Here is a 27,235-nt window from a genome sequence, read left to right as displayed (position 1 = left end):
GGATAGACACGTGGGATCTATTCACAGAGAAAGGTAGGGGAGGGTCATTGGGGTGGGCAGACTAGATGGGCCGTGGCCCTTATCTGCCGTCTATTTCTATGTTTCTATTGCTATCACCACATTAACAACTGGCTAGTAATCAGCAATAGGTAAAATGACTCGCTAAGATTGCAGAACGGAGAAGAACCCCTCCTTCTCCTGACTAATCCTTCCACAGCCATATGCAGCTGGCCGGGGTGCGGCCCCTCCCCCCTGCTCTCCCGCCGCGGTCCAGTCCTCAATACTCCTCCCCCTTCATCCTTCTTCCCGGCTGTCGGTTGTTGCTATACGGCAGGGTGCGCTCGCCACTGATTGGGTGCCCGGCGCGTGACGTCAGCCTCTTCCATTCCCTCCTTCGGCTTTATGCTAATGAAGCGCAGTTGGCACTGGCCCGGCGGTGGAATTCTGTAGCTCGCGCCGCGTTCTCTGGAAGCGGCGGGGGAGGGGCTGATGGCGCGCTGCGGCTGAATAGAGCGGGGCGAGCTCAAAAGCACCTTAGTCCCAGCAGGTAAGCCTCGGTGCCGGTGGGTCTGGGGTACAGCCGCCCCCTCCCCCTTCAGTTTTCTGCCCCAGTAGCGTCGGAGACTGCAGCGCGACGGCAGGAGGAGGCGGGCTGAAACGTTTCCACGGGCGCTAGCTTTGTGTTCAGTGGACAGTTGGCCGTTGCAGCTGCTCGGGAGAGGATCTTCGGACACCCCCCTCCCCCCCCCCCAGAAAGGCAAAAGAATAATCATTAACGATAACGGCGGAACACGGAGAGGAGAGAAGGACCGCTCGCCCTCTTCCCAGCAGCTCCGCTCGTCTCCCCCGTGAATTGCATCTGAATGGTGGGCGAGAGCCGCAGGTGCTACATTCCGAGGGTTAGTCGCAAGAGCGGCCGCCCTTCTTGCATTTTCGCGAACGGACGCCCCCCCCCCCCCTCTTGTGACAGGTAAAGTTTCCGTGGCGCGGGACTCGAACCCCCCCACCACAGGCGTGTTTATACAGCCTGTCGATGGGGCACGTGGTGGGAAGGCTTTGATGTTGTCGGTAGACGCGCAAGGTTTTGGCCAGCCTCGGCCTGATCTCGCCAAGCGCCGATGCTTGTTTATCTCGGGTCGCGGGTTCTTGTTGTGGAAATGTTTCGGGAGGGTTACTGCGAGTCATGTTTAGCCAACTTCTGTCCGGAGCTTCGCCAAAGAAATTATCCAGCGAGACACAAAAGGAAACTAGAACGTAGCACGCTGATATTGTAGCCGAGCTCAGGGGACGAGCAGACCCGCGTAATTATGAACTTTAAACTTTGTGGGCCTCGGATTTCTACTTGTGAAATGCAGTCATAGGTGTGTGTGTGTGGGGGGGGATATGATAAATAATTGGCGTGGTGTAACACTTTCAAGAAGGCTTTTAGCACAGAACCTTCCAGTCTTTAAAAAAAAAAAAACAAGATTACACTCCCCCCCCCCCCCCCCCACCTCCCAGTATGCTGGTTAAAGCAAGATAGAGCTGAGAGCAGATTCCATTTCCCTTCCCTCTTCCAAGCAGCATCAGCAGCAATCAAACTGGAGCTTGAGTCAGTACTGCTAAACAGATCCCACATCTAGGAAGCTCATATACAAAAAGGGGATGCTGCCTTTGAGTCCGTATCGATTGCCATGGCTGTTGCAAATTAGGAAGGGAGGAAGAAGAATAAGATTCATACCAGGAGAATTGCCTGTTTTCTTGTGACATTTATTTGGATTTAGCTCACAACTTTTCCACTAGTAGTTCAAGATGCCTTACATTCAGGTACACTATGTATTTCCCTATCCTTGGAGGGCTTAATTGTTTGTGCCTGAGGCAGTAGTTGTTTAAGTGACCTGCCCAAGATTACAAGGAGAGCAGTGGGATTTGAACTAAGGTTCCCTTCCTGATTGCCAGTTCTATGCTCTAACCACTAGACTTCCTCATCTGACATAAGTGATTGCTTTGCTGTTTGGCATATGTAACTTTTATACTGTAGTTAAGCAGTGTTAAATTTGCCTCAGCAAATTATGGAAAGTTCTGGTTTTAAGCCTATTAGCACTCTATGGTTTTTTTTTTCTCATACAGCATCTGTTTGACACAATGTTTTGAAAACCCCCTGTTAAATGCAGGGTATATTTCTGTTGTGACTTTGGTGATAGTAATCATGCACACTTTTGTGTATTGCAGATAATCTGCTATATTTTTTTAAAATCAGAAAATTCTTAGTCAGCAGATGTGACATGGCTTTGCAAAATCAAGCCAGCAGCTTTAATTACTCCTTTTTTTTAGATACTTTCTGTTATTATAAAACACAACATTTATATTCCCAGCCCTTTATATGAAGGGTACATATCTTGTTTTTATTTATAAAATGTATAAACTGCTTTACTGACTCAAAAAGAATTGCCCAAGGTGGTGTACAAAAAGAAATGCAAAACATTTTTATGTGGAGTTATTACTGCATTTTAGTATTATTACTAGACACATGCAGCGCTATACACAACTCCACAGAGCTTAATTCAGTTTTTGGAAGCAAAATAAAATGGATGGTATTTTCTGATGCAGAATTTAAAGAGGCTACTGCAGTACAGGGCTAATGTGTGGAAGAAAATTGAAAAGCTGGTCTTACTGTATTTAATAATCACATTAACGACTAGAAAACAGCTGATTAGCCTTGCTATTGGGTAATGGCAAGTATTTTATAATCTTGTATGTTACGGTTATTTTCTGATTGTATTCTTTAACCGAGAAGGAAATACTGGCATGGGTGACTACATTACCATATTGCAGGGAGTATGCATCAAAATGTCTAGAATGCAATGAAAAGCATTGGGAAAAATAGTAATAGGGAAACAATATAGTGTAGTCTAGAAATAGCATTTGAATTTCATTGCCTTTATGTTGTGAAATTTAAAAATGTATGTATTTAGTAATTCCTACTAGAAAATAGAGGTATCTCTGTAGTATATTATTAGCTTCATTGTAAAACTTCTCACTGAAATTTCTCATACATTTCCATAGTTTGTTCTTGACTGCAGCTTTGGACTGTTAAGATGATCAGTGGGAAAAGTCACATAGTGCATGGCACACAGAAAGCCATGTTAAGCTTTAAATATTTTGCAGTACAAATTATGGTTGCAGTAAATTTTTTGTGGCTTGCTGAAACTAGTATTTATGAACTGTTTAAGATTAGAATTCTAGGTATGTAGGGAAAGAGATTGGGACTTGTATACCACCTTTTTTTGTAGTTATACAATCACACTCAAAGCAATTTACATACATGTACTTCAAGCATTTTCCATATCTGTCCTGGTGGCTCACAATCTGTTTAATGTACAGGGCAGTGGAGGATTAAATGACTTGCCCAGGGTCACAGGGAGCAGGGTTTGAACCCACAACCTCAGGGTGCTGAGGCTGTAGCTCTAACCATTATACCACACTCCTCAATTTAAGCAAAGCAATAAAATGAAGTCCATAATACTGATAATGGAGAGTGGTTAACCACCAAGTATTAGTTTGTAGATGCATTACATGCCATGATTGAACTGTGTTCTTACTTTGAAGTTTAAACATATTCTAAGCAACTAGTTAAGAAAACTTAGTGACAGTTGAAAAGCTGAGGAATAACAATAGTGGAAGATAATGTTCAGGTTACTTTTCAGTGTCATTTTGGTCACCCTATGAAATCTTAACATTTTTCACTAGACCATAATGTGCTTTTCTAACTCAAGGATGTATATAATTTGTCACCTGCTTTAAAGCATCAGTTTTCACTGAGAATCTTGGCCAGTCCTTAGTTACTGTTTTTGTTTCATCCTTTCCTCTTGACTTTTTTAACCTGAAATGTTTCAGAAGAATCTTTTTGTATTCTGCTAAAACTTTTTAATTGAAGGAGTGATTGACTTTCTGTTGAGGCAGTCATAAGCAGAGGCAGTACAATAAGTAAAACAGAGTAAGCCAGTTGGTTGTTTTCCTGCCAACATTTGGAGCCAATGTAGTTAGAGCAATGCACTGAAGGTCATAGCAGTTTTCTTAAGCTATATGCAAAGATTTAAACATGATGCAGTAAAGATTATTATAAAAATGTGTGCAAAAACAGGAGTGTATGCCAGTCACTATAGAAATATGTTTGCAGTCTAGTGTGTTGGGCATGTTTTTTAACAGCAGACTTGATTTTGCTCAAACATTGTATTGATCTGGAGGAATGCTGAATGTACATTTGTTTAAGTTAATTTTTTATACCATTCTCCCAGGGGAGATCAGAACGGTTTACATGAATTTATCCAGGTACTCAAACATTTTTCCCTGTCTGTCCCGGTGTGTTTACAGGCTATCTAATGTACCTGGCACAATGGGGGGATTAAGTGACTTGCCCAGGGTTACAAGGAGCAGCATGGGTTTGACAGCACTTTATAGTGCCTGACAGTACAAAGCATAGTAAGGCAGCACATAACAAAGCATGGCAGTCAGTGCATTAGGATGCATGGCATGACGGTACAATATATACCAGTGAATGAAAATGTATAACATGGAATGTCTGGCAAAGTGTGGAAGTGTCGGCAATGACAGTATATATGAGGCATAGCAAGATAGTACATAGCTGTGCTTAATATGTGTTAGGTATGACATGGCATGGAATGTATGGCAGACTATCACTGATACTACTATGCCCTATTTTGTTGCATAGACGGTGGTATTTAGATTGAAGGAGGAGGTTGTTTATTATGTCTTCCTTAGCATCAACAGCAGATGAATCCAGAGACTAGTGGGGATTATGTCTATCTACCAACAGGTGGAGATGGAGAACTGAGTTGCTCTCAGCCTTATTGGATGCACAGCCTCCTGGCCAACTAGTATACTCTTTATCCCAGGACAAGCAGGTAGCCTATTCTCGCATATGGGTGACGTCATTGACGGAGCCTGGATGCGGACGCCTCGCAAGCAAACTTGCTTGAAGAAACTCGAAGTTTTGAGTCGCCCGCACTGCGCATGTGCGAGTGTCTTCCCGAAGGGCGCGTCTCCTCAGTTCTCAGTTTTCTGCAGAGCCGAGAAGTCCGTTTTTGACTCTCTGTGTTTAACTTCCTTACTTTGTGCCTTCTCTGAACCGCAGTTTGTATTTTTTTCCTCACGAATTGCTATTTCTTTTTTCAGTAAAAAAAAAAAAATTTTTTCCTCTTCTGTCCGTTTCCCGGGACAGGCCGCTTGGCCACAGCCTGAGGGTTTCGATCTTGTGGCGGCTATTTTTACTTCTATGTCCTGGCCTGTCATGGGCTTCAAGAAGTGTAGCAAGTGCCAGCGTGCGATTTCTCTTACGGACCCACACTGTCGCTGCCTCAAGTGCCTTGGGCCGAAACATCATCCGAAGTCGTGCCTGCGCTGTGCTACACTTCAGCCTCGAGCCTTCAATCGTCGTATTTTGGTGGACAAGCTCTTTGAGATGGATTCTTCTTCTGATCCCTCGACTTCAAAGGCGACCTCGGCCTCGACTCCTACAGAGGTTCCTCCTGCTTCTACTGCTTCCACCATGAACCTCATCAGACCTTCGTCGTTTGCAGCGGCTCTTTCTTCGACGACTTCTGCTGTATCTTCCCCTGTTTCCTCAGGTCAGATAGCTCAGCAGACAGTTCCAGCGGTAGTGATTAAAGTGCCTAAGACTTCCAAGTCGAAGCATACTCACCCTTCCTCGAGGGAACCTCCAGCCAAAGCAGGTGGTCCGGTTTCAGACGCGGATCCATCCTTGCTGGCTTCTTTCCAGACCATGTTGGAGAAGCAATTCATTCAGTTCCTTATTAATATGGGATCAAAGCTTCTACCTCTTATCCAGCCTAGGCATTGAGCAGACTCCTGCGAGGTCGAGCCGCTTCCCCTGCCTCAGTCTGAGCTAACACACTCTTTGCAGGGAGCAGAGTCTCTGCGAGTGTCTGGTCTGGCATCAAAACATGTACAGCAAGGAGCAGAATCTTTGCAAGTGCCTCAGAAGGAATCCTCACACTCTATACAAGGAGCAGAGTCTTTGGGAGTGCATCAAGATTCCTCCAAGCCTCTGGAGCTTCGATCTACAGCCTCCAGTCCTATACATTCTTTGATACCATTGGCTGCTTCCATCTCCGAGGCGAAGTCTCCTTGATCTTCGAGATCTGCTTCCAGGCACAGTTCTCATTGATGATCGAGGCCTTCATGAGGCATCATTCCAGGCATAGTTCTTCTTCTAAAGAAAGACCTTCGCCAATGAAGCCTCGATCTACCCCAACTTCAACTAGACCACCGACTCCTCGTTCGAGGTCTCCAATGACAGACCTCGAGGATGTCCCGGTTTCAATTGCCTCGTCCATGTCACCATATTCCTTTTGATGCCTTTTTTTCCTGCCAAAGCTTCATCTTCGACCCAGGCTGCCTCGACGTTTTCGAGTCCTTCTCGAGGCAAAGCATTGGTGGATCAGCTATCTTTCTCATCTTTTCTTCGTCAGATGGCTGCGGACTTGGATCTTCAATTACATACTGGCTCCAAACACTCTAAGGAGTATCTAGAAGTCATGCATCTTCCTCAACCTCCGGCAGAGTCACTTAAGCTTCCTCTTCATAAGCTTTTGAATCGGACTTTTGGTTGATGCATGGAAACACCTTTTCCCATACCAGCTGTTCCAGGAAAATTGGACTCTAGGTATAAAACTGCATCGCAAAGGGTTTGACAACTCACAGTTAACTCATCAATCCCTGCTTGTTGAGTCCTCCTTGAAGAGGTCCCATCCTTCCAAGGTTTATGCCACAGTTCCTCCTGGAAGGGAAGGGAAAACGATGGACAAATTCGGACGTCGCATCTATCAAAATGCCATGATGTCCTCTAAAGTCCTCAATTATAATTTTCAATTTATTACTTATTTTGAATTCCTCATTTCTCTATTACCAAAGTTCTTGACTTATTTGGTTACTCAAAAGCACCTGTGGTTTGGGACCTCAATGTTGTCCTTGCTTAACTGATGCAGCCTCCATTTGAACCAATTGATACGGCTCATCTAAAGTACCGTATTTTCACGCAAATAACGCGCACCCGTATAAAACGCGCACACGGGTATAGCGCGCAGAAATCACGATGATATGTACAAAAACTTTGGTATACCGCGCTCACGGGTATACCGCGCATGCTGCCCGACGCTCCTTTCGCCCGCCCTGACTTTCCGACTCTCCGTTCACCCCCCCTGACTTCCGTGCACTGTCCCCCCTTGAAGGTCTGTCCCCATCCTGAAAGCCTGATGCCCCCCCCCCCGACGTCCGATACATCCCTCCCCCCGAAGGACCGCCGACTCCCCAACAATATCGGGCCAGGAGGGAGCCCAAATCCTCCTGGCCACGGCAATCCCCTAACCCCACCCCGCACTACATTACGGGCAGGAGGGATCCCAGGCCCTCCTGCCCTCGACGCAAACCCCCCTCCCCCCAACGACTGCCCCCCCCCAAGAACCTCCGACCGCCCCCCCAGCCGACCCGCGACCCCCCCTGGCGACCCCCACGACCCCCCCACCCCCCTTCCCCGTACCTTTGGTAGTTGGGCCAGAAGGGAGCCCAAACCCTCCTGGCCACGGCGACCCCCTAACCCCACCCCGCACTACATTACGGGCAGGAGGGATCCCAGGCCCTCCTGCCCTCGACGCAAACCCCCCTCCCCCCCCAACGACCGCCCCCCCAAGAACCTCCGACCGCTCCCCCAGCCGACCCGCGACCCCCCTGGTGACCCCCTCGACCCCCCCACCCCCCTTCCCCGTACCTTTGGTAGTTGGCCGGACAGACGGGAGCCAAACCCGCCTGTCCGGCAGGCAGCCAACGAAGGAATGAGGCCGGATTGGCCCATCCATCCTAAAGCTCCGCCTACTGGTGGGGCCTAAGGCGCGTGGGCCAATCAGAATAGGCCCTGGAGCCTTAGGTCCCACCTGGGGGCGCGGCCTGAGGCACATGGTCGGGTTGGGCCCATGCGCCTCAGGGGTTTGCGTCGAGGGCAGGAGGGCCTGGGATCCCTCCTGCCCGTAATGTAGTGCGGGGTGGGGTTAGGGGGTCGCCGTGGCCAGGAGGGTTTGGGCTCCCTTCTGGCCCGATATTGTCGGGAAGTCGGCGGTCCTTCGGGGTGGGGGTGCGAGTGGTCCTGCCGAGGGGGGGGGATGTATCGGACGTCGGGGAGTCGGCCGGGCAAGAGGGCTTGGGCTCCCTCTTGCTCCGATCGTGGATGCGGGTGCGGGTGGGAGCGCGTGCGAGCGGTCATTCGGGGTGGGGGTGCGAGTGGTCCTGCCGGGGGGGGGGATGTATCGGACGTCGGGGAGTCGGCCGGGCAAGAGGGCTTGGGCTCCCTCTTGCTCCGATCGTGGATGCGGGTGCGGGTGGGAGCGCGTGCTAGCGATCGTTCGGGGTGGGGGTGCGAGCGGTCCTGCTGGGGGGGGGGTGAATCGGGCGTCGGGCGGGGTGGGAACTATGTTTTAAAACTTTTGTATACCGCGCTCACGCATATAACGCGCGAGGGGTATGCGCGGTAGGTAAAAACGCGTATAACGCGCGCGTTATATGCGTGAAAATACGGTATCTCACTTGGAAAGTGGTATTTCTCATAGCCCTCACTTCTGCTCGATGAGTCAGTGAGCTGCAAGCTTTAGTTGCTGATCCACCATTCACAGTGTTCCATCATGACAAGATGGTTCTTCGTACTCATCCTAAATTCCTCCCGAAAGTGGTCTCGAAATTTCATCTCAACCAATCCATTGTTCTTCCAGTGTTTTTTCCAAAGCCTCATTCTCATCCTGGAAAAGTTGCTCTTCAAACTCTGGACTGTAAACGTGCTTTGGCCTTCTATTTGGAATGCACCAAACCACACAGAACTGCTCCTCAACTTTTTGTCTCCTTCGATCCCAACAAGTTGGGACATCCTATTTCTAAGCGTACCATCTCCAACTGGATGGCGGTTTGTATCTCATTCTGCTATGCCCAGGCTGGATTACCCCTTCACAGTAAAGTCACAGGTCAGAGCTATGGCAGCTTCAGTAGCTTTCCTCAGATTTACACCTATTGAGGAAATTTGTAAGGCTGCTACTTGGTCCTCGGTTCATACCTTCACTTCTCACTATTGTCTGGATACTTTCTCCATACGGGATGGACAGTTTGGCCAAACAGTATTACAAAATTTATTCTCCTAAATTGCCAACACTCCCACCATCCCATTCTGGTTAGCTTGGTTCATAAACAACAACGCGGAAGACAAAGGCGCGCGCCGACAACTGAGCGCAAGACGGAGGTGCGCGCCGAAGAAAATTACTGTTTTTAGGGGCTCTGACGGGGGGTTTTGTTGGGGAGCACCCCCAGTTTACTTAATACAAATCGCGCCGGCGTTGTGGGGGGTTTGGGGGGTTGTAACCCCCCACATTTTACTGTAAACTTAACTTTTTCCCTAAAAACAGGGAAAAAGTGAAGTTTTTTCAATAAAATGTGGGGGGTTACAACCTCCCAAACCTCCCACAATGCGGCGCGATCTGTATTAAGTAAAGTGGGGAGTTCCCCCCCACACACCCCCGTCGGAGCCCTAAAAACAGTAATTTTCTTTGGTGCGCGCCTCCGCACTGCGCTCAATTGTCTGCTCGCGCCTTTGACCTGACACCGGTTAGCTTGGAGGTCACCCATATGTGAGAATAGGCTGCCTGCTTGTCCTGGGATAAAGCACAGTTACTTACCGTAACAGGTGTTATCCAGGGACAGCAAGCAGCTATTCTCACAACCCACCCACCTCCCCTGGTTGGCTTCTCTGCTAGCTATCTGAACTGAGGAGACGCGCCCTGCGCTGGGCGGGAAGGCACTCGCGCATATACGGTGCGGGCAACTCAAAACTTCGAGTTTCTTCAAGCAAGTCTGCTTGTGAGGCGTCTGCATCTGGGCTCAGTTGATGACGTCGCCCATATTTGAGAATAGCTGCCTGCTGTCCCCGGTTAACACTGTTAACGGTAAGTAACTGTGCTATCTCCAGAAGGCTGATGGATGAGTTTCTCACAGCTCCTGGTTTCTGCTTGTGGATTCCTGTCCAGGCTTGGCTCTTTAGAGCTGAGGGGTGTTCTGGTTGAGTGGTGCCAGCTTTAGAGGTTACACCTGGGCCTCCCCCCCCCCCAAAGGTCCCTGCCTCACCTTTTTGGGGACATACCTGCTCACCCCAGGTCCCTTCCCCTACCTAACAGTCTGGCTTCCGTGCTTTCTCCAGTCTAAGTAATGGCTTTCACCAGCTGCTCACACCATCAGAGGCAACCTGTAGGCAATCAGTTGGCACCAGGCCTCTCTTCTCCGGCCCTCTTCCCTGTTGGCACCCCCCACTGGCATCTCAGGGCACATCTGGAGGGCCTTAGCACATGCGCGGACATCGACGTGATGACATCGCACATGCACGTGACATCATGACAATGTCTACCCACTTCCAGATGCATCGAGCCGCAGTCACTACGTTTAGTGTGCCTCAGCTCGAGAAAGTTTGTGGGACACTGGCTTAAATGAACAAGAGCCCCTCTCCCCCTTCATCTGTTTAAGAGCATGCATCCTATAATTGGCCCAAAGTGTTCTGCTAAGATCTATTCTATCAAAACCGATAAAATATGGAGTACTGTAGGGTACCTAGAAACTCTTAGTATGCTCAAACATTCCCCCAGTTTATCATGTAAGTGCTGCATGACCTCAAGGACAAATCACTCTGTTCCCCAACAGTCCGTCTTTTGTAGGCGTTAAAATTGAACCTTCCTAAGGACAGGCTAGCCACTATCTCAGCACCTCCTCGAACGCCTATATTGCCTCCGCATACCAGGTGCTTAAGAACATTCATGAGACCACTACAGTACATATAATAACTACCAAACACTCCTGAAGAGCGTCATCACATTACCACACATTTGTGCTTTGGTAAAATGATGTCGGAGGTCCTGCAAACGTTTGCTTTTTAGAAGCCACAGCACAACTTTTTCCTCACCACGGATGCTTCTACTTTCAGCTAGAGTTTGCTTCTGCAACACCTGTACAGGGAAAAATCCTTCCACATCAGTCTGTTGGCACAATGAGTAATTTTCCAGGCTTTTCAAACTCTCCAAGGCCTAATTACAGGATGCATGCTCATAAACAGATAAACTGGAGGGGTGCTCTTGTTTCTTTAAGCTGTGCAGTCTGGTGCTCAGATTGATCTACCTAGGCCAACAACCAGTACTGTGGTTCTTTCATATCTGTTTGCATTCTGGGCTAAAGATTTATGCAGGGTGCCTTTTACCTGGTGACAGTCAAGGCTGTCATGAACGTGTGAACATCAGACACTATCCATCCCATCCTCCCTTTCAGAACCCACTACTGTCTCCTTGAATCTCAACACTATCCTTGTACAGTTCCTAAAAGCCCTTTTCAAACCCATATGCATTAGCATCCTTCAAGTTCTTTCTCCTCCTGGTCACATTTTGTTCTTGAAAACTTATCTTCTCCTACTAAGGTAATAATTCAAATGCCACCATTTCTTCCAAGCTCAAACTCCTCCTCTTGATCGTATCCCCTTTTCCTGATTAATCACAGCTTCTACTTAAGACAATGGAAAACAGCTGTTGTCTGCCCAATACTTAAAAACCCTCTTGATTTGTCCCTTTCTTGTTACCAACCCTGTCTGTAACTAAACTTTTGAAAGTCTTGAAGAAAATAGTTTTTGTGGTTTGATTTTTTTTTACCAATTTTCATCTTTTGCTGAGAAATCACTAGCACAGGGTTTCTGTCCCCATTTTAGCACTGAAACTGCACTCACCAGTGTGCTTAGTGAAATTCACTACAATCTTGATAGACCTGTGTGCTCTAGGCATTTCCTTAGATCTGCTGCTGCTTTGACCTTATTGACCAAGCCCTTATCATAGTTTATTTACAGCATTATCTCTGGTACAGTACTGAACTGGTTTACTTTTCCAACTATTCTTTCAAAGTTATAAGGCACCAAAGACTTAAGAGAGGTTCTTTTAACCCTAAATGAACATTCTTAGCTGGATGTTTGGATTATATTAACTTCTGTTATTATAGTAAAGGTTCCGTTTCCTGGCAGGATTGGCATCCATCAACTTGGAGCTCAAGCCACTTCCATAACCAATCTCTGATCTGTTAATGCTGGACAGCTGCAGAGCAGCTGCTTAGTCCTCAATCCAGTCCTCATCAAGAACTATTATCTAGATCAGTGTCTCACAAACTTTTTCAAGCTGGGGCACCCGGAAGTGCGCCAAAATCAGCGTCTGCGCAAAGGCCTTTCAAATGGGCCTTGTGCTGAGAGAAGGACCTGTGCTGGAGAGAAGGGCCGGCAGAGAGAAGAGGTGCCAGTGTCGGGAGATTGCTTACAGGATGTGCCTCTCTTTGTGAGAGGCATGTCCTGTAGACAATCAGCTGGCGCCGGCATCTCTCTTCCCCAGTGTACCGCAATACACTGGTCTAGATTCATCCTTTTGCTAGGAGTAGGGTCTCTGCAAGACAAGGCCTGCAACTCAGACATCCTTCTGGCTGAGCAATTAGCTGCCATAAACACTTTCAGGGTGAGGTCTCTCACAGTGGCTCAAACAGCGGGGCCAGGGGGACTTTGAGGATTAGGATAAGGTCCCACTGTGGAAGAAAAGGCTTCAACAGGGGTTCTTATCTGTCTTGCCTCTTTTCTCCCACTATTTCTCCCTAGGAACATCGGGCAAGTGTCTCTTATCTGTATCCTTCTTAATGGCCAAACTCCGTCCCTTCTGTCTTGCTGCACCATATGACTGGAACAGATTGTTTGAGTCAATATGGCAAGCTTTCTCTCTGGAAGTATTCAAATTTTGGCTAAAAGCCCACTTTTTGGAGGTTGCTTTTAATTCATAACTCTTACTTGTACAGTAACAATGTCTGCTTTATCATTCCCTCTGTGAGAAATTCCCTAACCTCTATTTGTCTGTTTTGATTAGATTGTAAGATCTATTGAACAGGGATCATCTCTTACATGTTTAGTGTACAGCACTGTGTACATCTTGCAGCGCTATAGAAATAAGTACAGTATATACTTGAATATAAGTCGAGACCCCCCCCCAAAAAGGAGGAAAAATGGTTGACTCGAATATGTCAGGCAGCTTAATATTCAAGTGCTCTGCACTCAGCTCCCTTCCCTCCCTACTCCCTGCCCTATCCTCGTACCTCCTCTGCTGATTCCTGGTGGTCCAGAGGTGGCGGGGCAGGAGCAAGCTATTTGAGCTCCTGCCCCGCTGCTAACTGGCTGCTGAGTGGCACAGAGCAGGAGTGCGATTTGGCCACTGCTGCTGGGCACTGAGCGGCTTCCTTACTGAAATTTGTATGCTACTTTGTTTAAAGGCTTATGTTTACACTAACTTTAATCTTTCTATTACAGATATATCTGTGGTCAAAAACACTGAGGAATCATCTATATCAAACCTAATACTGGGTGCTGATCATGTCGATAATGGACCACAGCCCTACCACTGGAGTGGTAACTGTAATTGTCATTCTTATTGCAATAGCAGCTCTGGGTGCCTTAATACTAGGCTGCTGGTGTTACCTCCGGCTGCAGCGGATCAGCCAGTCTGAGGATGAAGAAAGCATTGTGGGTGAGGGTGAAACCAAAGAGCCCTTCCTTTTGGTACAGTACTCGGCAAAAGGACCTCGGGTTGAGAGAAAAGGCAAGCTGACTCCAAATGGCACTGAAGTTCATAACTAACTTCTAAGAACAGGGAAAGTTATTTGGACTAGAAATGTCACTAACAGGCAGAAATGATACTGTGAAGAAATGGACATGTTTGTGCTGCTGTTTTCAGAAGATCATTCCTTTTTGAGATAAGTCTAATTTTGTCTTTGGTTGATTTGTCATTGCATGCACTGAGAAGGTATGTTTTCCTGCAGTCTTGTATTTTACTAGCATTTGTTACTTGAATGTCTAGCTGAGCCTATTTTGATGGAATTACTACTGTAATGTGAACACTACCAAAACTGTGAAACTGTAAATAGGCTAGTGGAAGCTTTGCTTTCTGTAAAATGGCATGTGGAGCTGATTCTATAGTTACAAATATTCTGTGAAACCCAATTGTAAATTTGTACACTGTGGGATTGTAAATTGATGGGCAAAAGCTGGGTGGAAATTTGGAAACAAAACCAAATGTGCAAAAGTACTTTATACTATGAGTTTCTTAATCTAGAATGTAGCAGGGTTGTTTTAGAATGGGGATGGGTGGTCAGAAGAAAATAAGTCTTTCAGCAACTTCCTATTGAAGGGTGTATCTGCAGAGTAAAATGACATTGTATTTTCTTCTTGGGGTAGACTGTTCTAAGTGATGGCTCTAGCCATGTATGCTGCTGCTAGGATGCTGCCTTTTTAATGAATCCCACTCTGGAGGGGCCAATGAAGGATAAATGTTTCCCTTTCTAAGCAGGGGACAGGCCAGAGGGCTTCCAGAGGACTTCAGAATGACAGCAGAGCAGCTACTTTCACTTTTTGAAGCATGCTAGTTCATCAAACCTATTTAATGATGGTTTTTTTTTTTAAACTACAGCTGACCTTTCCATAAAAGAGAATTAGCTTTTCTGTTATTGGTGTTTTTACATTTGTACCTAGAATTTCTGGGCCCCATGTAAGCATCTAAAATGGTGTATAGTAAATATTAATTTCTAGTCTGAAAAAGCCAAATGTTTTTAGCAGTTGACTAGGTCTGTTTTGGGGGTTTATTCCCCCCCCAGTAGAAAACTTGAGCTAGTCTGTACTAGCATATAATGTTTGATTATGAAGTATTACGGTACTTTTATTTTAATATGAGATGTGGAATGAATTCAGTTATCTCTAAAATGAGCTAGCTGATGACCTAATTTTATGACTAAAACACAATCTCCTTAATATCAGAGCTGTAGCTGTGCTCTTTTACATTTTCTGCACCTGAAAACTGACATGCTGGTCAATTTTAAAGTGTTTGGGCTTTTTTTGTTTGTTTTTTAAGATGAAGGAAATTGTTCCAGCCCTTCAAAAACCATTAATTGCTCAAAATATTGCTGCATACTTAAGATGAACAAGTTATGCATAAATATATCAGACCTGACCCACTTTCATAAGAGGGAGGTAGTATAATTGCACAGCCAGATAGTTAAAGTTTGTACAGTTAAGATTTCTAAAAGCTTGTGTTCTAAAAGCAAGCTTGTGTTCTTCTGGACCAGTTTCACCTATTGCTATAATCATCCACAAGGAAGATATGTACAGCAAAGATGATACTGGTCAATTCATCTTGTCTTATTCTGGTACTTTCCTAGTTATTAAGGAAGTATTTTAGGATCTGCCAGAGTGTGAAAAATACCCTTTTAACAGCTATAGTATATATTTGAAAGTAGGAAGTATATTTTAAGATGCATAATAAGCATGGCATTTGTCATCATTACATTTAACTTGTACTAAAGCAATTTCAAGTGAGAGTAAAAATATGAAACTTGTTTTTAAGTCACCTTGTCTTAGACAAAACTAACACGTTCAGTCTCCATGTTGGGTCTTAAAGCAAATCTCTGTAAGGGCAACATTTTAGTGTTTTTTTACTTCCATAGGTTGCATTTCAGAAGGCCAAACATTCTGGGTTACAGTTATCTTTAGCTATTCTTAAAAGGCCAGACATCATTATAGCAGCATCAGGTGCATTTTTTTTTTTTATGAAGGAATTTGAAACTACTATTCAATTGATCACTTACAATATTTTATGTAAAGCTTTAGAAGTATCTTTCTACTTACCTATTCCAAACTAATTAGAGGTGCTAGACCCAATTTCACAGCTGCTAACAAGTGTATTCAGGAAAGTCAAAATGAATACTCAAGCATAACTGCATTTATTAGATCTGAGAAACTAGTAAACTTTCATAGCTTGCTTGCCCAAAACAGCTGGTAGACTGCATGTTAGTGTAACTCAGATCTCCCTATAGGCAGTATAAATAAAATAAGGGCATTGCTGTGTTCTATATTGATGTTTCTTGTAGGCATTTAGCTATAAAGCATGAACTGAAAAACAGATTATTAGGTTTGGTTTTTTTATCTGGTATAACACCAACATAGTAAAATTAAAACTGTCAAACTAGATGGTCTAAAACAGGGGTCTCAAAGTCCCTCCTTGAGTGCCGCAATCCAGTCGGGTTTTCAGGATTTCCCCCATGAATATGCATGAGATCTGTGTGCATGCACTGCTTTCAATGCATATTCATGGGGGAAATCCTGAAAACCCGACTGGATTGCGGCCCTCAAGGAGGGTCTTTGAGATCCCTGGTCTAAAATCAAAGCAGTAAAGTTGAGGAACAAGTAAATTCATACTTGAAAGCATTTAAAAAAGCATTATTATAATTGAATATCCTACATTAAACAGGATCAGGGCCAGCCCTAAAGTTGGTTTCTACCTAAGGTGGCAAAAGGTTAGGGGCAGCTCAGACCTGTCCTCAAGCACTGCCATCTCTTACCATCCCCACCTCTACTTCTAATAGGAAGTCTGTATGATGATTGGGGAGAGGAATGTGGCAGCACTTGAATAGGCTTGTATTGTGCAAATGCTGCTGACCTGAGCAGACAGGAATCAGGGCCTGGGTGAAGAGTTATGCTAGTTACTGGAGAAGGGCACATACAGCTACTGAGGAATAGATTAGTGTTTTGTAAAGAGTAGGCAAAACCACTACCAATGTGCTGTGTTCACAGCTGTGACAACCAGAAATCTGGTAAATTCTTGATGCATATGCCACATTAGCAGAGACTGCAAAATTATTGAAATTGGTGCACTGTTTCAAAATGAAGTGTTGGTAGTTAAACAGCCATGGAATTCTTTTCTAGATCACTGAAAAAAAAATCTTTATTTACAATGAATTTCAATAAAATTTGCATAAATACCTTTCAAAATCTGATGCTGTTGATTTTTTTGATTTTATTTTAGTCTGTCCTGTTTCCTTTAATATATTCAGAAGTCACTGCAGTATCAGTACCTAAAATATCTGCACTGTTTTCATTATGTACTTTTGGTTCTGAATCAGCCACTGGTCCTCTGGTACCAACTGGAGATGACTGATTAAAAATAGTAATCTTCTTTTCTTGTTTATTTTCAACTAATTTGTCTTCCAATGATGAAATAAGAATGTTGAGCAGAGCATTTTCTGTCAGAAGGCTTTTGGATTTATCCATTAAATCTTGTAATTTTTCTGCCATTTCTCCTACTTCTTTAGCTTTTTCTTCATATAATGCCTGTAGGACATCTTTGTGCAGTTGGAGAGCTACTTTGTTCTCTTCCAGTGCTTGCTTTTGAATTTTCAGTCTATGTTCATCCTTTCTGGCATCTGAAATCTGGCTAGCCAGCTGAGCCTGGGCCTTGCGTAAAAAACTGATTTCTGTTTGAAGTCTCTGAATCTTGCCTTCTAGGTGGGACGCATGATCTGTCAGTGGTGGATGAGTATGAGCACATTCCTTGCGACAAGGTTGACTAGAGTACCGCAGGATGAATTTGAGTAGATTTGGAAGGTTGATATCTAAGTCTTCAGGGTATTTCATGCTAAAATCCTTCCTAGGGGAAGAAGTATACAGATAAAATTTTCCAAAAAGTTATACTGTGTTTAATTCTGATCATATCACAGAGACCTAAATCATTCTTAATAAAATATTTGCTATTATATCTAGAAATAGTGACCAATAAAAGTACCAGTTAAGCCTATGTAATCTCAGTTATTCTGATCTATACCATGAGTAAAATGATACAGTACAGGCTTTGGAGAATATCTACAACCCAGTCTGGCCCTAGGCAGAGAGCTGTTTAAGGTTAGGGTGGTACATTCACCCTGTTTTTGAAGAAGAATGCTTGCTGAATCTATTAAATGTATCAGGTTAAGTATGTGGCAATTGTTAAAACAAAACCACCTAATGGAATTCTCTGTGCATTGTTGCAGTCAATGATGAGGACTTGGATGTAGCTCTAAAGAGGTTAGGACTGTATATTTTTTTGACTTAATTTATGCTGCAGCTTGACTGCAGTTGAAGTTACCTTCATGATCCCAAATGGGCATTTGCCCTTTTAATGGCTGTGGCAATAGACTTACTGAAAGACAATGCTTAAAATTATCTACTCGAGTATTTTCATCTTTATAGAATTGTTATTTAAAGATTCTGTTATCTAGGTCAGTGTTTCTCAACTTCTTCAAGCCAAGTATCCCTGACTGCCCAAGCTCTATCCCAGACCCCACCCCCATTACCAATTGTAATGCAATTTCTTCCATTAATTTTTCATATACAAAGCAGACAAATTCTCAAAACCAACACATTTCAATCACTATATTGAAAATAAAATCATTTTTCCTACTACCTTTGTTGGCTGGTGATTTGATTTTTCGAATCATCTTTTCCCAGTCGCTGGTTGTACTTCCTTGTCTGCTCTTAACTGTGTTTCCAGGGCCACCTTATCTATTCTCTCCACTTCTGCCCTGTATCCATCTTTGGCACCAACTTAACATTCAACTTTTTTTCCATTTCTTTGCTTTCTTCTCAAAATCTACTTTTCCATGTCTTACCTTCTCTCCTTCCCTTCACCCCCCTCGGTAGTCCGACACCTCGCTCCTTCCTTTCCCCCCTTCCCACAGTCTGGCATCTCTACTACTATTATTTCTATAATGCTACCAGCCTCCCCTCCTTCCTTTCCATTCCCTGGTCTGGCATCTCTCCCTCGATTCATCCATCCCCCCTCCTGTGTACCATTTCTCTCTCCCTTCCTGCCCCCTACAGTCCAACATTTCTTGCTCTCTCTCCCTTCGTGTGACATTTTTCCTTCCCTCCTTTCTGCCCTCCCCATCAATCTCTCTCTCTCCATGACTCCAATGTTTTTTCTTTCTTCTCACTCCCTTCCCTCAAGTGTGACATCCCTCTTCCTCCCCCCACTCACACTTATGCTCTCTCCCCATGAACCATTTCACCCACCCCTCCAGTGTGCAGCACCTTTCCTTTCCATCCCCTTCAAGGCCACCAGCTCCTTTCCCCTCCTCTTCTGCCAGGTCCAGCAGCGCTTCTTTTCCCTTCCCTTTTCTTCCTTCCCTTCCACATGCCAAGCAGTACCTCTCCTTTTCCTACCTCCCCTGTCCAGCAGCACCTTTTCCTAGTGGCAGTTCACTGTGTGCTTTTAACTTCCCCACACAGCTGCTGCTAGCGTTAGTTGAACCGACGATTCCAGCAGGCAGCCGTGGGGCTATTGCTAGGCTAGTCCGCCTCTGATTATGCAACTTCATCTTTTGTCAGAGGCAGGCCAGCCTAGCAAATGCCCCAAGGCTGCCTGATGGAATTGCCGGCTAAATAACGCTAGTGGCAGCTGTGTGAGAAAGGTAAAAGCACATATAAAGGTCCCACATTTAGTTATGATTAGTGTTAATTACAGATATTAGGTGCACTAGTATTCTATAATGGGATCTGGGTTCCAATCTATATAATAAAACGCTAAGTGCGCATGCACACTCTTACCGTTTGCTTCCCTGATCTGTTGGGCTGTGGCTGGCAAGAGTGCGCATGCGCGCTTACGGCGTTGCCTTCCTGAGCCTCAACTGTCAGTCTCCTCCTTCCTGCCCGCCTCCGGCCTCTGCCCCTCACCATGGCAACTCAGCTTCACTGTCACACATCCCTGAAGTTTACAGTATCCAGGAAAAACAGCACCACTGGCTGAAGTTTATTTTTAAGTTTAAAGGTACAGCAGCGGTTCCTCTCACGAGCCACACCTGCGTCAGAGAAGGCTTCCGACGCAGGCGGCGATCGTGATAGGAGCCGCCGCGGCACCTTTAAACTTAAAAATAAACTTAGACAGGTAATGCCATTTTTCCTGCTTTGCCCACTCTTCTCTTCACCGTTCAGACTCCAGAAGAGCTCCTCCAAGGCAATTAGCCATCTATCTGGGATGTCCACAGAGAAACAAACATAGCAAGACCAGTTAAACGTTTGCCAAATTAGCTCTGCTCCAGCAACAGCGGAAGGTGAGTTTTTCATAATTGTGCGACCGCAGGAAGGGAAGGGGGGTGCCAAGGAACTAGATAGCAGGCCAGAACATGGGAGGGGGGGGAATAAATGCTGCTGATGCATAGGGGGCAGGGAGAGAGACAGATACAAAGAAAGACAGACAAATGGGGCCAGGGAGAGAGACAGACAGAAAGACAGACATATTCTAGCATCTGTTAATGTAACAGGCTAAAAGACTAGTTAAAAATAGGCTTCTGTCTTACAATACCTAAATGGAGATGCCCAGTTCTAGAATAGTCCCCTTCTGTTGCAATGTGATTAGTGGTCCTGAACCCTAGTGTCTTGTATCTGAACTAGCAAGTTGCTTGCAGAAAACTGTCAATCATGTTTTTAACTCCACCTCTTTTCCAGAGAGCTGCTCCTGCGCCCACTCAGCTTGTTTTCTGCAAGCAAGTTGCTTAGAAGTGTTCTACTCTGCTCCATAGTTTTATTATTTCTCAGTGTTTCTTTGGAGGCTCAAAGCCTAGAGCAGGGGTGCCCACACTTTTTGGACTTGCGAGCTACTTTTAAAATGACCAAGTCAAAATGATCTACCAACAATAAAATTTAAAAAAACACACACACACAAAGCACACTGTACGCTGAGAAAATGTTATCATTCCTATTCCGGGGTTTTTTCAAAGAGGTTAAGGCAGATGACTCTATGCACTGTCACCTCAGTAACAACCATACAAAAAATAGACAAATATACCCCCCTCCCTTTTTACTAAACCACAATAGCAGTTTTTAGCGCAGGGAGCTGCGCTGAATGCCCAGCGCTGCTCTCAACGCTCTTAGGCTCCCTGCGCTAAAAACCATTATTGCGGTTTAGTAAAAGGGAGCCATAGTGCAAAATATAGACAGCAGATATAAATTTAGATACATTTTGATCACTAAATTGAAAATAAAATAATTTTTCCTACTTTTGTTGTCTGGTGATTTCATTCATGAGTCTCTGGTTGCACTTTCTTCTTCTAACTGTGCATCCAATCTTTCTTCCCTTCTTTCAGCCTGTATGCTTCCTCTCCTCCAGACCTCATTCCCTCCCCCAACTTTTTCTTCCTCTCTCCCTGCCCTTTCTTTCTCTCTGCCTCCCTTTCTTTTTTTTCTATTTCCCTTCTTTCCTTCTGTCTCCCTGCCTGCCCCCTTTCTTTCTTTCTCCCTGCCCTCCCCCAAGCCACAGCCATTGGGGAACAGGTCCCAAAGTTTCTGCCACCTAAAGCTCTCCCTAACGTCAATTCTGCCGTCGGAGAGGAAGTTCCGGCCCAGCCAGGCAGCGATTGGCTGGCCCGAACTTCCTCTCCGATGGCAGAATTGACGTCAGGGAGAGGAAGGCTGATCAGCCTGGTAGATCGCCAAGGCAAATTGAATCTATCACTGAGCCTGGGATGGGCTCCGCAATCAACCTATTGGGCACCCCTGGCCTAGAGGTTCCCACTTGTTGGGACTTCTGCCTGGGAGAAAATGCAGACCTGCACAGCAGAGTTCTGCAGGACACCTAGCTAGTTAGCCTGCTTTTACATTTTTTGAGCTGTCCCCTGCCTAATTGCTCACATCACTGATTTAGTCAGGAGCTTGAGTTCAGGCTCTTTGGCTCCTTCCTAGCTTGGCCAGGCCTAACAGCAGCCCAACTGCATGGTCTGGTTTTACAAGAATTTGGGTTCAGTCCAACTGGCAGCCAGAAGACCAGGTTTGTTCAGTGAATCTGTGAGACAAATTTCTTCTCTATTGATTGCAGCTGAAGCTGGGATGCATCATATGGCACAGTGAGTAATGCTATTGTAGCCCATAGAGAAAAATGTTAATTTTGAGGGTTGCTGACCCCAGAGACTAGGTCCCCCTCCTCTAAAATCCCATTCCTTGTGATTTTTTTTCCCCCCTTCATGGAGGCTGTTTTTGGGACAATTTTCTGGGGGTGGTTATCTTGGCTTCTAAATGATTTTTTTGTAGCCTCCATTTGCCTCAAAACCCCTCAATTTTGTTCAAAATCAACTGGAATGGACTGCTCAGGCCTTTTTACCCCTATATCATGCCAGGTTTGTGCTAGATGGCCGGGTGAGAGAAGTGTATATGGCCTACATGCTGTGGTATGCATGAGGGAGGGGCAGGAGCCTCAAGCTCAGCCCCCTCCATGTTCTCTCCACAGTATGCTGGTGTTCAGGGCCTCTGTGTTTTTGAGCATTATTTCCACCTTGCTGAAAGTCTTGCGAGCTTCCTCCTATAGTGCTCCAACCATGTTTTTTCCCTTTCATCTGGACATCATGTTGCTGGTCACTGATCAAAACTGTGGCCAAGCTGTATGATGGTGCCAGATTTCCAGCAACTGTTTGTTCAGCTGAAAAGTGGATTTGCTGTAGTACAGGTCACTAAACAAATCTCCCTGCCTAGTGAAGGGAGAGGTGATATTAAAGGATACTCAGGACCATAAAGTGGACTGTCCTCAAGCTGCAATTTTTGAAGCCTTAGCCCTAGGAATTAAGGTGGCAGCCTCATCTTCCTTTGTGGCACATGCGTGTCATATTCACCTGTCTCAGGCCTCAGATGGTGAAGACCCTAGGCCAGGGTGTCAAAGTCCCTCCTCGAGAGCTGCAGTCCAGTCGGGTTTTCAGGATTTCCCCCAGATGGGAGACCTTCATCTACAATATCGGGTCCTACCATCCGGGCTCGCTTCGTCCCCACGGGTCATCACGAAGTGCCTCGTACTGACGGCGGCAGCCTTGCGGTTGCGAGGACTTCAGGTTTTGCCGTACCTTGATGATTGGCTTATCAAAGCCCTGTTGAGGGAGGGGGTTATTTCAGCGACCCATCAGACTATTATCTTCCTTCAGCGTCTGGGCTTCGAGGTCAACTTCCCAAAGTCCCAGTTGTGCCCCTCTCAGTCCCTGCAGTTCATTGGGGCCGTGCTGGACACAGTTCGCCTCCGTTCGTTTCTGCCTCAGCCTCGGCGGGCCGCCCTCATTTGGCTCAGTCGGCTGGTCTCCCTGAGGGCTTTGGTCTCGGCCAAGCAAATAATGATCCTCTTGGGGCACATGGCCTCCACCGTCCAAGTGACGCCCTTCACCAGACTGCACCTTCGCGTCCCTCAGTGGACTCTGGTGTCTCAGTGGAGACAGGATCAGGATCCCGCTTCGCAGCACATTGCGGTTACTCCCTTCTTGAAACGCTCGCTCCGTTGGTGGACCAGCTCTTCCAATCTTTCCAGAGGTTTGCTCTTTCTTGTGCCCCCGCCTCAAAAGGTTCTGATGATGGACTCCTCTGCGTACACCTGGGGGGGCGCACCTTGACGGCCTTCAGACTCAGGGTCTTTGGTCGAGTGCGGACCGTCGCTGCCACATCAATCTTCTGGAGCTCCGGGCCATTTACAATGCCATGGTGGCTTTTCGTCATTTGCTTCAGGATCAGGTGGTCCTGGTGCGCACGGACAACCAGGTGGTGATGTATTATGTGAACAAGCAAGGGGGTACGGGTCCCCTGTCTCTCTGCAGGGAAGCTCTTCAGCTTTGGGAGTGGGTGTTACGCCATAACATCTTCCTTCGGGCAGTTTACATCCAGAGCGAACTGAATTGCCTGGCTGACAGGTTGAGTAGCCTTCTTCAGCTGCACGAATGGTCGCTCCATTCCTCGACTCTGCGTCTGGTGTTTGCTCGATGGGGGACTCCGCAGATAGATCTGTTCACTTCGCCCCTCAATCACAAGTTGCCTCGCTTCTTCTCCAGGATTTACTCCCAAATCGTCTTGAGGCGGATGCTTTCCTTTTGAATTGGACGGGCAGATTCCTCTATGCGTTTCCTCCCTTTCCTCTGATTTTGAAAACTCTTGTGCACCTCAAGTCGGTACGCGTCACCATGATTTTGATAGCTCCTCGGTGGCCCCGGCAGCCGTGGTTCTCCCTGCTCCTCCAACTCAGTATCAGGGAACCTCTACTTCTGCCTGTTTTTCCTTCTCTGCTGTCTCAGAGTCGGGGTTCGCTACTGCATCCCAACCTGCAGTCTCTGCACTTGACGGCTTGGTTTCTTTTCACCTGACTCCTTCCTTTGAGTTTTCTCAATCGGTGCGGGATGTCCTGGAAGTCTTCTCAGAAGGCTTCTACTAGGCTGTGTTATTCCCAGAAGTGGACTAGATTCACCACGTGGTGTGCTTCCCACCGCGTAGAGCCTCTGTCTGCCTCCTTGTCCTCGGTACTGGATTATTTGCTTCATTTGTCTCGGTCTGGCCTCAAGATGAATTCTATTCGAGTTCATCTCAGTGCGATTGCTGCTTTTCACCAGCAGCTTGATGGGAAATCGCTCTCGGTCCACCCGCTGGTTTCTCGCTTCATGAGGGGCCTCTTGAATGTCCCATCCTCCTCTCAAATAACAGAGGACAAAAATAGATTCAAGTAACCAATAAACTAACAGACCTTATGTTTCCCAAGGCATCAATTTATTCAAAACATTCTTTGCCCTTTTTTGAGGATAAACAATCAATTCATAGTCGTCTAGTAAAGTGATTTGTGCTGTGAAAAAGATGTATTTTCAAGAATAAAGTGCTTAAAGGGCATAAAGTGCCCAAAAAAGGAAAGCACCAATCATACTCGCCCGATGGCTGTCCAACCGTTTCAAATTTTCATCAGGGGCTGTGCCTCCATAAGCTATTGCACATAAATCTAAAAAATACATAATAAATCATTACTTGAAGATTACATAAAATGTGAAAACCTAACAAACAGTGTATAACAATAAATTTCTACATATTTAAAATTATTAAATATTTAAGAATTGCTCATGGTACAAAAAAGATCTTATTTAATTTTTTGTTTTCTTCATTTTTTGTTGATTTCATCCTCCTCTCAAGCCTCCCCCTGTGGTTTGGGATCTGAATGTGGTTCTCGCTCAACTGATGAAGCCTCCCTTTGAACCCATTGATAAGGCTCCTCTGAACTTCCTTACTTGGAAAGTGGTGTTCCTGATTGCTCTCACGTCTGCTCGCAGAGTCAGTGAGCTGCAGGCTCTGATTGCGGACTCACCTTTTACTGTCTTTCATCATGACAAGGTGGTCCTGCGTACTCATCCTAGGTTCTTGCCTAAGGTAGTTTCTGATTTCCACCTTAATCAGTCTATTGTCCTTCCGGTGTTTTATCCTAAGCCCCATTCTCATCCGGGAGAGGTGGCGCTTCATATCCTTAACTGTAAGAGGGTGTTGGCTTTTTATATCCAACGTACCCAGTCTTACCGGAAGGTTGCTCAACTTTTCTTGTCCTTTGATCCTAATCGGTTGGGGCATCCTGTCTCCAAGCGCACCTTGTCAAATTGGTTGGCTGCTTGTATTTCCTTCTGCTACGCTCAGGCTGGTCTCTTGCTGCACGGTCAGGTCACGGGGCATAAAATCCGAGCGATGGTGGTGTCTGTCGCTTTCCTCAGGTCATAGAAACATAGAAAGATGACGGCAGATAAGGGCTATAGCCCATCAAGTCTGCCCACACCATTTACCCACCCTCTTAAGTCTACTGACCCCCTAAAGTACAATTGTAATTATACTGTCACTCTACTGACCCGCTCATTCAAGTCCTAGTGACCCTATCCCTTGGCATGACCTCGTAGGGATCCCACATAGGTATCCCATTTGTTCTTGAAGTCTGGGATGCTGCGTGCCTCGACCACCTGTACTGGAAGCTTGTTCCAATGCTCAATCACTCTCTCCGTAAAGAAGTACTTCCTGGCGTCTCCACGAAACTTCCCTCCCTTGAGTTTGAGCGGATGTCCTCTTGTGGTCGAGGGTCCCTTGAGAAGAAAGATATCATCTTCCACCTTGACCCGTCCCGTGATGTACTTAAATGTCTCAATCATGTCTCCCCTCTCCCTACACTCTTCGAGAGTGTAGAGCTGCAATTTGCTCAGTCTTTCTTCGTACGGGAGACCCTTTAGCCCCGAGACCAACCTGGTGGCCACGCCTATTGAGAAGATCTGAAAGGCCACCACTTGGTCTTCGGTTCATACCTTCACCTCTCACTACTGTCTGGATGCTTTTTCCAGGCGTGACAGCCAGTTTGGCCAGTCGGTTTTGCATAATCTGTTCTCCTAAATTGCCAACTCATCCTCCGTCCCCTTTGGTTAGCTTGGAGGTCACCCATATGTAGAGAATATGCTGCCTGCTTGTCCTGGGATAAAGCACAGTTACTTACCATAACAGGTGTTATCTAGGGACAGCAGGCAGATATTCTCGCAACCCTCCTACCTCCCCGGGTTGGCTTCTTTGCTAGCTATCTGAACTGAAGACCACGAGGAGGAGACGCGCCCTCTAGTGGAGCGGGAAGGCATATGCATGCATGGTGCAGCACTAGCAAACTTTGAGATCTTCAATCATGTTTGCTTGAAAAGCTGTCTGCGACAGGGCTCTGTGGATGATGTCACCCACATATAGAGAATATCTGCCTGCTGTCCCTGGATAACACCTGTTATGATAAGTAACTGCTTTTTGGGTCCTCCATTTTGAAGGCAGGCTCAGCAGGCCTGCCTTGGTATGTCCCTAGTGTTCAGGACCACTAGACACATTACCAAGTTAAGAACCTAATATTTCTAGTGCAATCTTCTTTATTGTAGATGTGTCCAGTGCTCCTGAAGCCCTGCTCTGTGAACAGGCTTTAGCTGCCTTCTGCCTTAAGATTTCTCTGTCTCTCAGAACTGCTGGGAGGATTAAAAAAATGCATAGAAACATTCTCAAAAACATACAGGTTGGTTCACGGCTCTGCTTGATAGCAGGACATAGGAGTAGCTATTTAGATGGTTATACACAGTGATGTAGTAAGGAGGGGTAGGGACCACCCCAGGCACTGTCTTGGTGTGGGCTCTGGTACTTCTGCCCCCCCTCCCTAGTACCTCTTTAAATCTTTGTCAACGTGAGCAACTTCTCCAGCCTACTGCTTGTGCCACTCTGGCTCCCCTCTGAAATCACTTCCTTGTTGCGGGGCTAGGAAGTGATGTCAGAGGGAAAGCCAACACAGGCGTGAGAGCAGGCCAGAAAAGCTGCTCGCGCTGATGAAGATTTAAAGAGATATGGGCAGAGGGAAGGAGAGGAGGGGGCCTACAGCTGCCCTGAATGCCTCCTACCCTCCCTATTCCATTGCTTATACATGAGTTATATACATGCTCTGTGTTGCTTGCACCAGTTTGGATGTTATGTTAATTACCATGGTTTTTGTTTTTTTAAAGAGAAGAACAGTATTGT

The 27,235-nt window shown here is 46.0% G+C and overlaps 2 protein-coding genes across 9 annotated transcripts in view; one reads left to right on the top strand and one right to left on the bottom strand.

Moving 5' to 3' along the window:
* Nucleotides 1-355: 355 nt before the first annotated feature.
* SNN (stannin) lies at nt 356-16,918 on the top strand. 4 transcript variants are annotated; one of them, XM_033963041.1, is made up of 2 exons: nt 356-547; nt 13,409-16,918. In XM_033963041.1, the coding sequence occupies exon 2, from the start codon at nt 13,472-13,474 to the stop codon at nt 13,733-13,735; it is 264 nt and encodes an 87-aa protein (XP_033818932.1). In that variant the 5' UTR covers nt 356-547; nt 13,409-13,471; the 3' UTR covers nt 13,736-16,918. The 4 variants fall into 4 exon arrangements, with proteins under 4 accessions (XP_033818932.1, XP_033818934.1, XP_033818935.1 ...); XM_033963043.1 differs by lacking the exon at nt 356-547 and adding an exon at nt 556-970; XM_033963044.1 differs by lacking the exon at nt 356-547 and adding an exon at nt 999-1,301.
* The window catches only part of TXNDC11 (thioredoxin domain containing 11), a 152,644-nt gene continuing 142,261 nt past the window's right edge, over nt 16,853-27,235 (bottom strand). For 4 of the 5 annotated variants that reach the window (XM_033963035.1, XM_033963036.1, XM_033963038.1 and 1 more), the window contains one exon: nt 16,853-17,573. In XM_033963035.1, the coding sequence (XP_033818926.1) occupies nt 16,949-17,573 (625 nt within the window). In that variant the 3' untranslated portion in view covers nt 16,853-16,948. The remainder of the gene's footprint in view (nt 17,574-27,235) is intronic. The other variant, XM_033963037.1, reaches the window with a different exon arrangement.

This window comes from Geotrypetes seraphini, chromosome 11 (assembly GCF_902459505.1).
Source record: "Geotrypetes seraphini chromosome 11, aGeoSer1.1, whole genome shotgun sequence".
In the NCBI taxonomy this organism is placed as follows: domain Eukaryota; kingdom Metazoa; phylum Chordata; class Amphibia; order Gymnophiona; family Dermophiidae; genus Geotrypetes; species Geotrypetes seraphini.
Note: the sequence above shows the minus strand (reverse complement) of the source record. Positions and strands in the feature narration are given on the sequence as shown.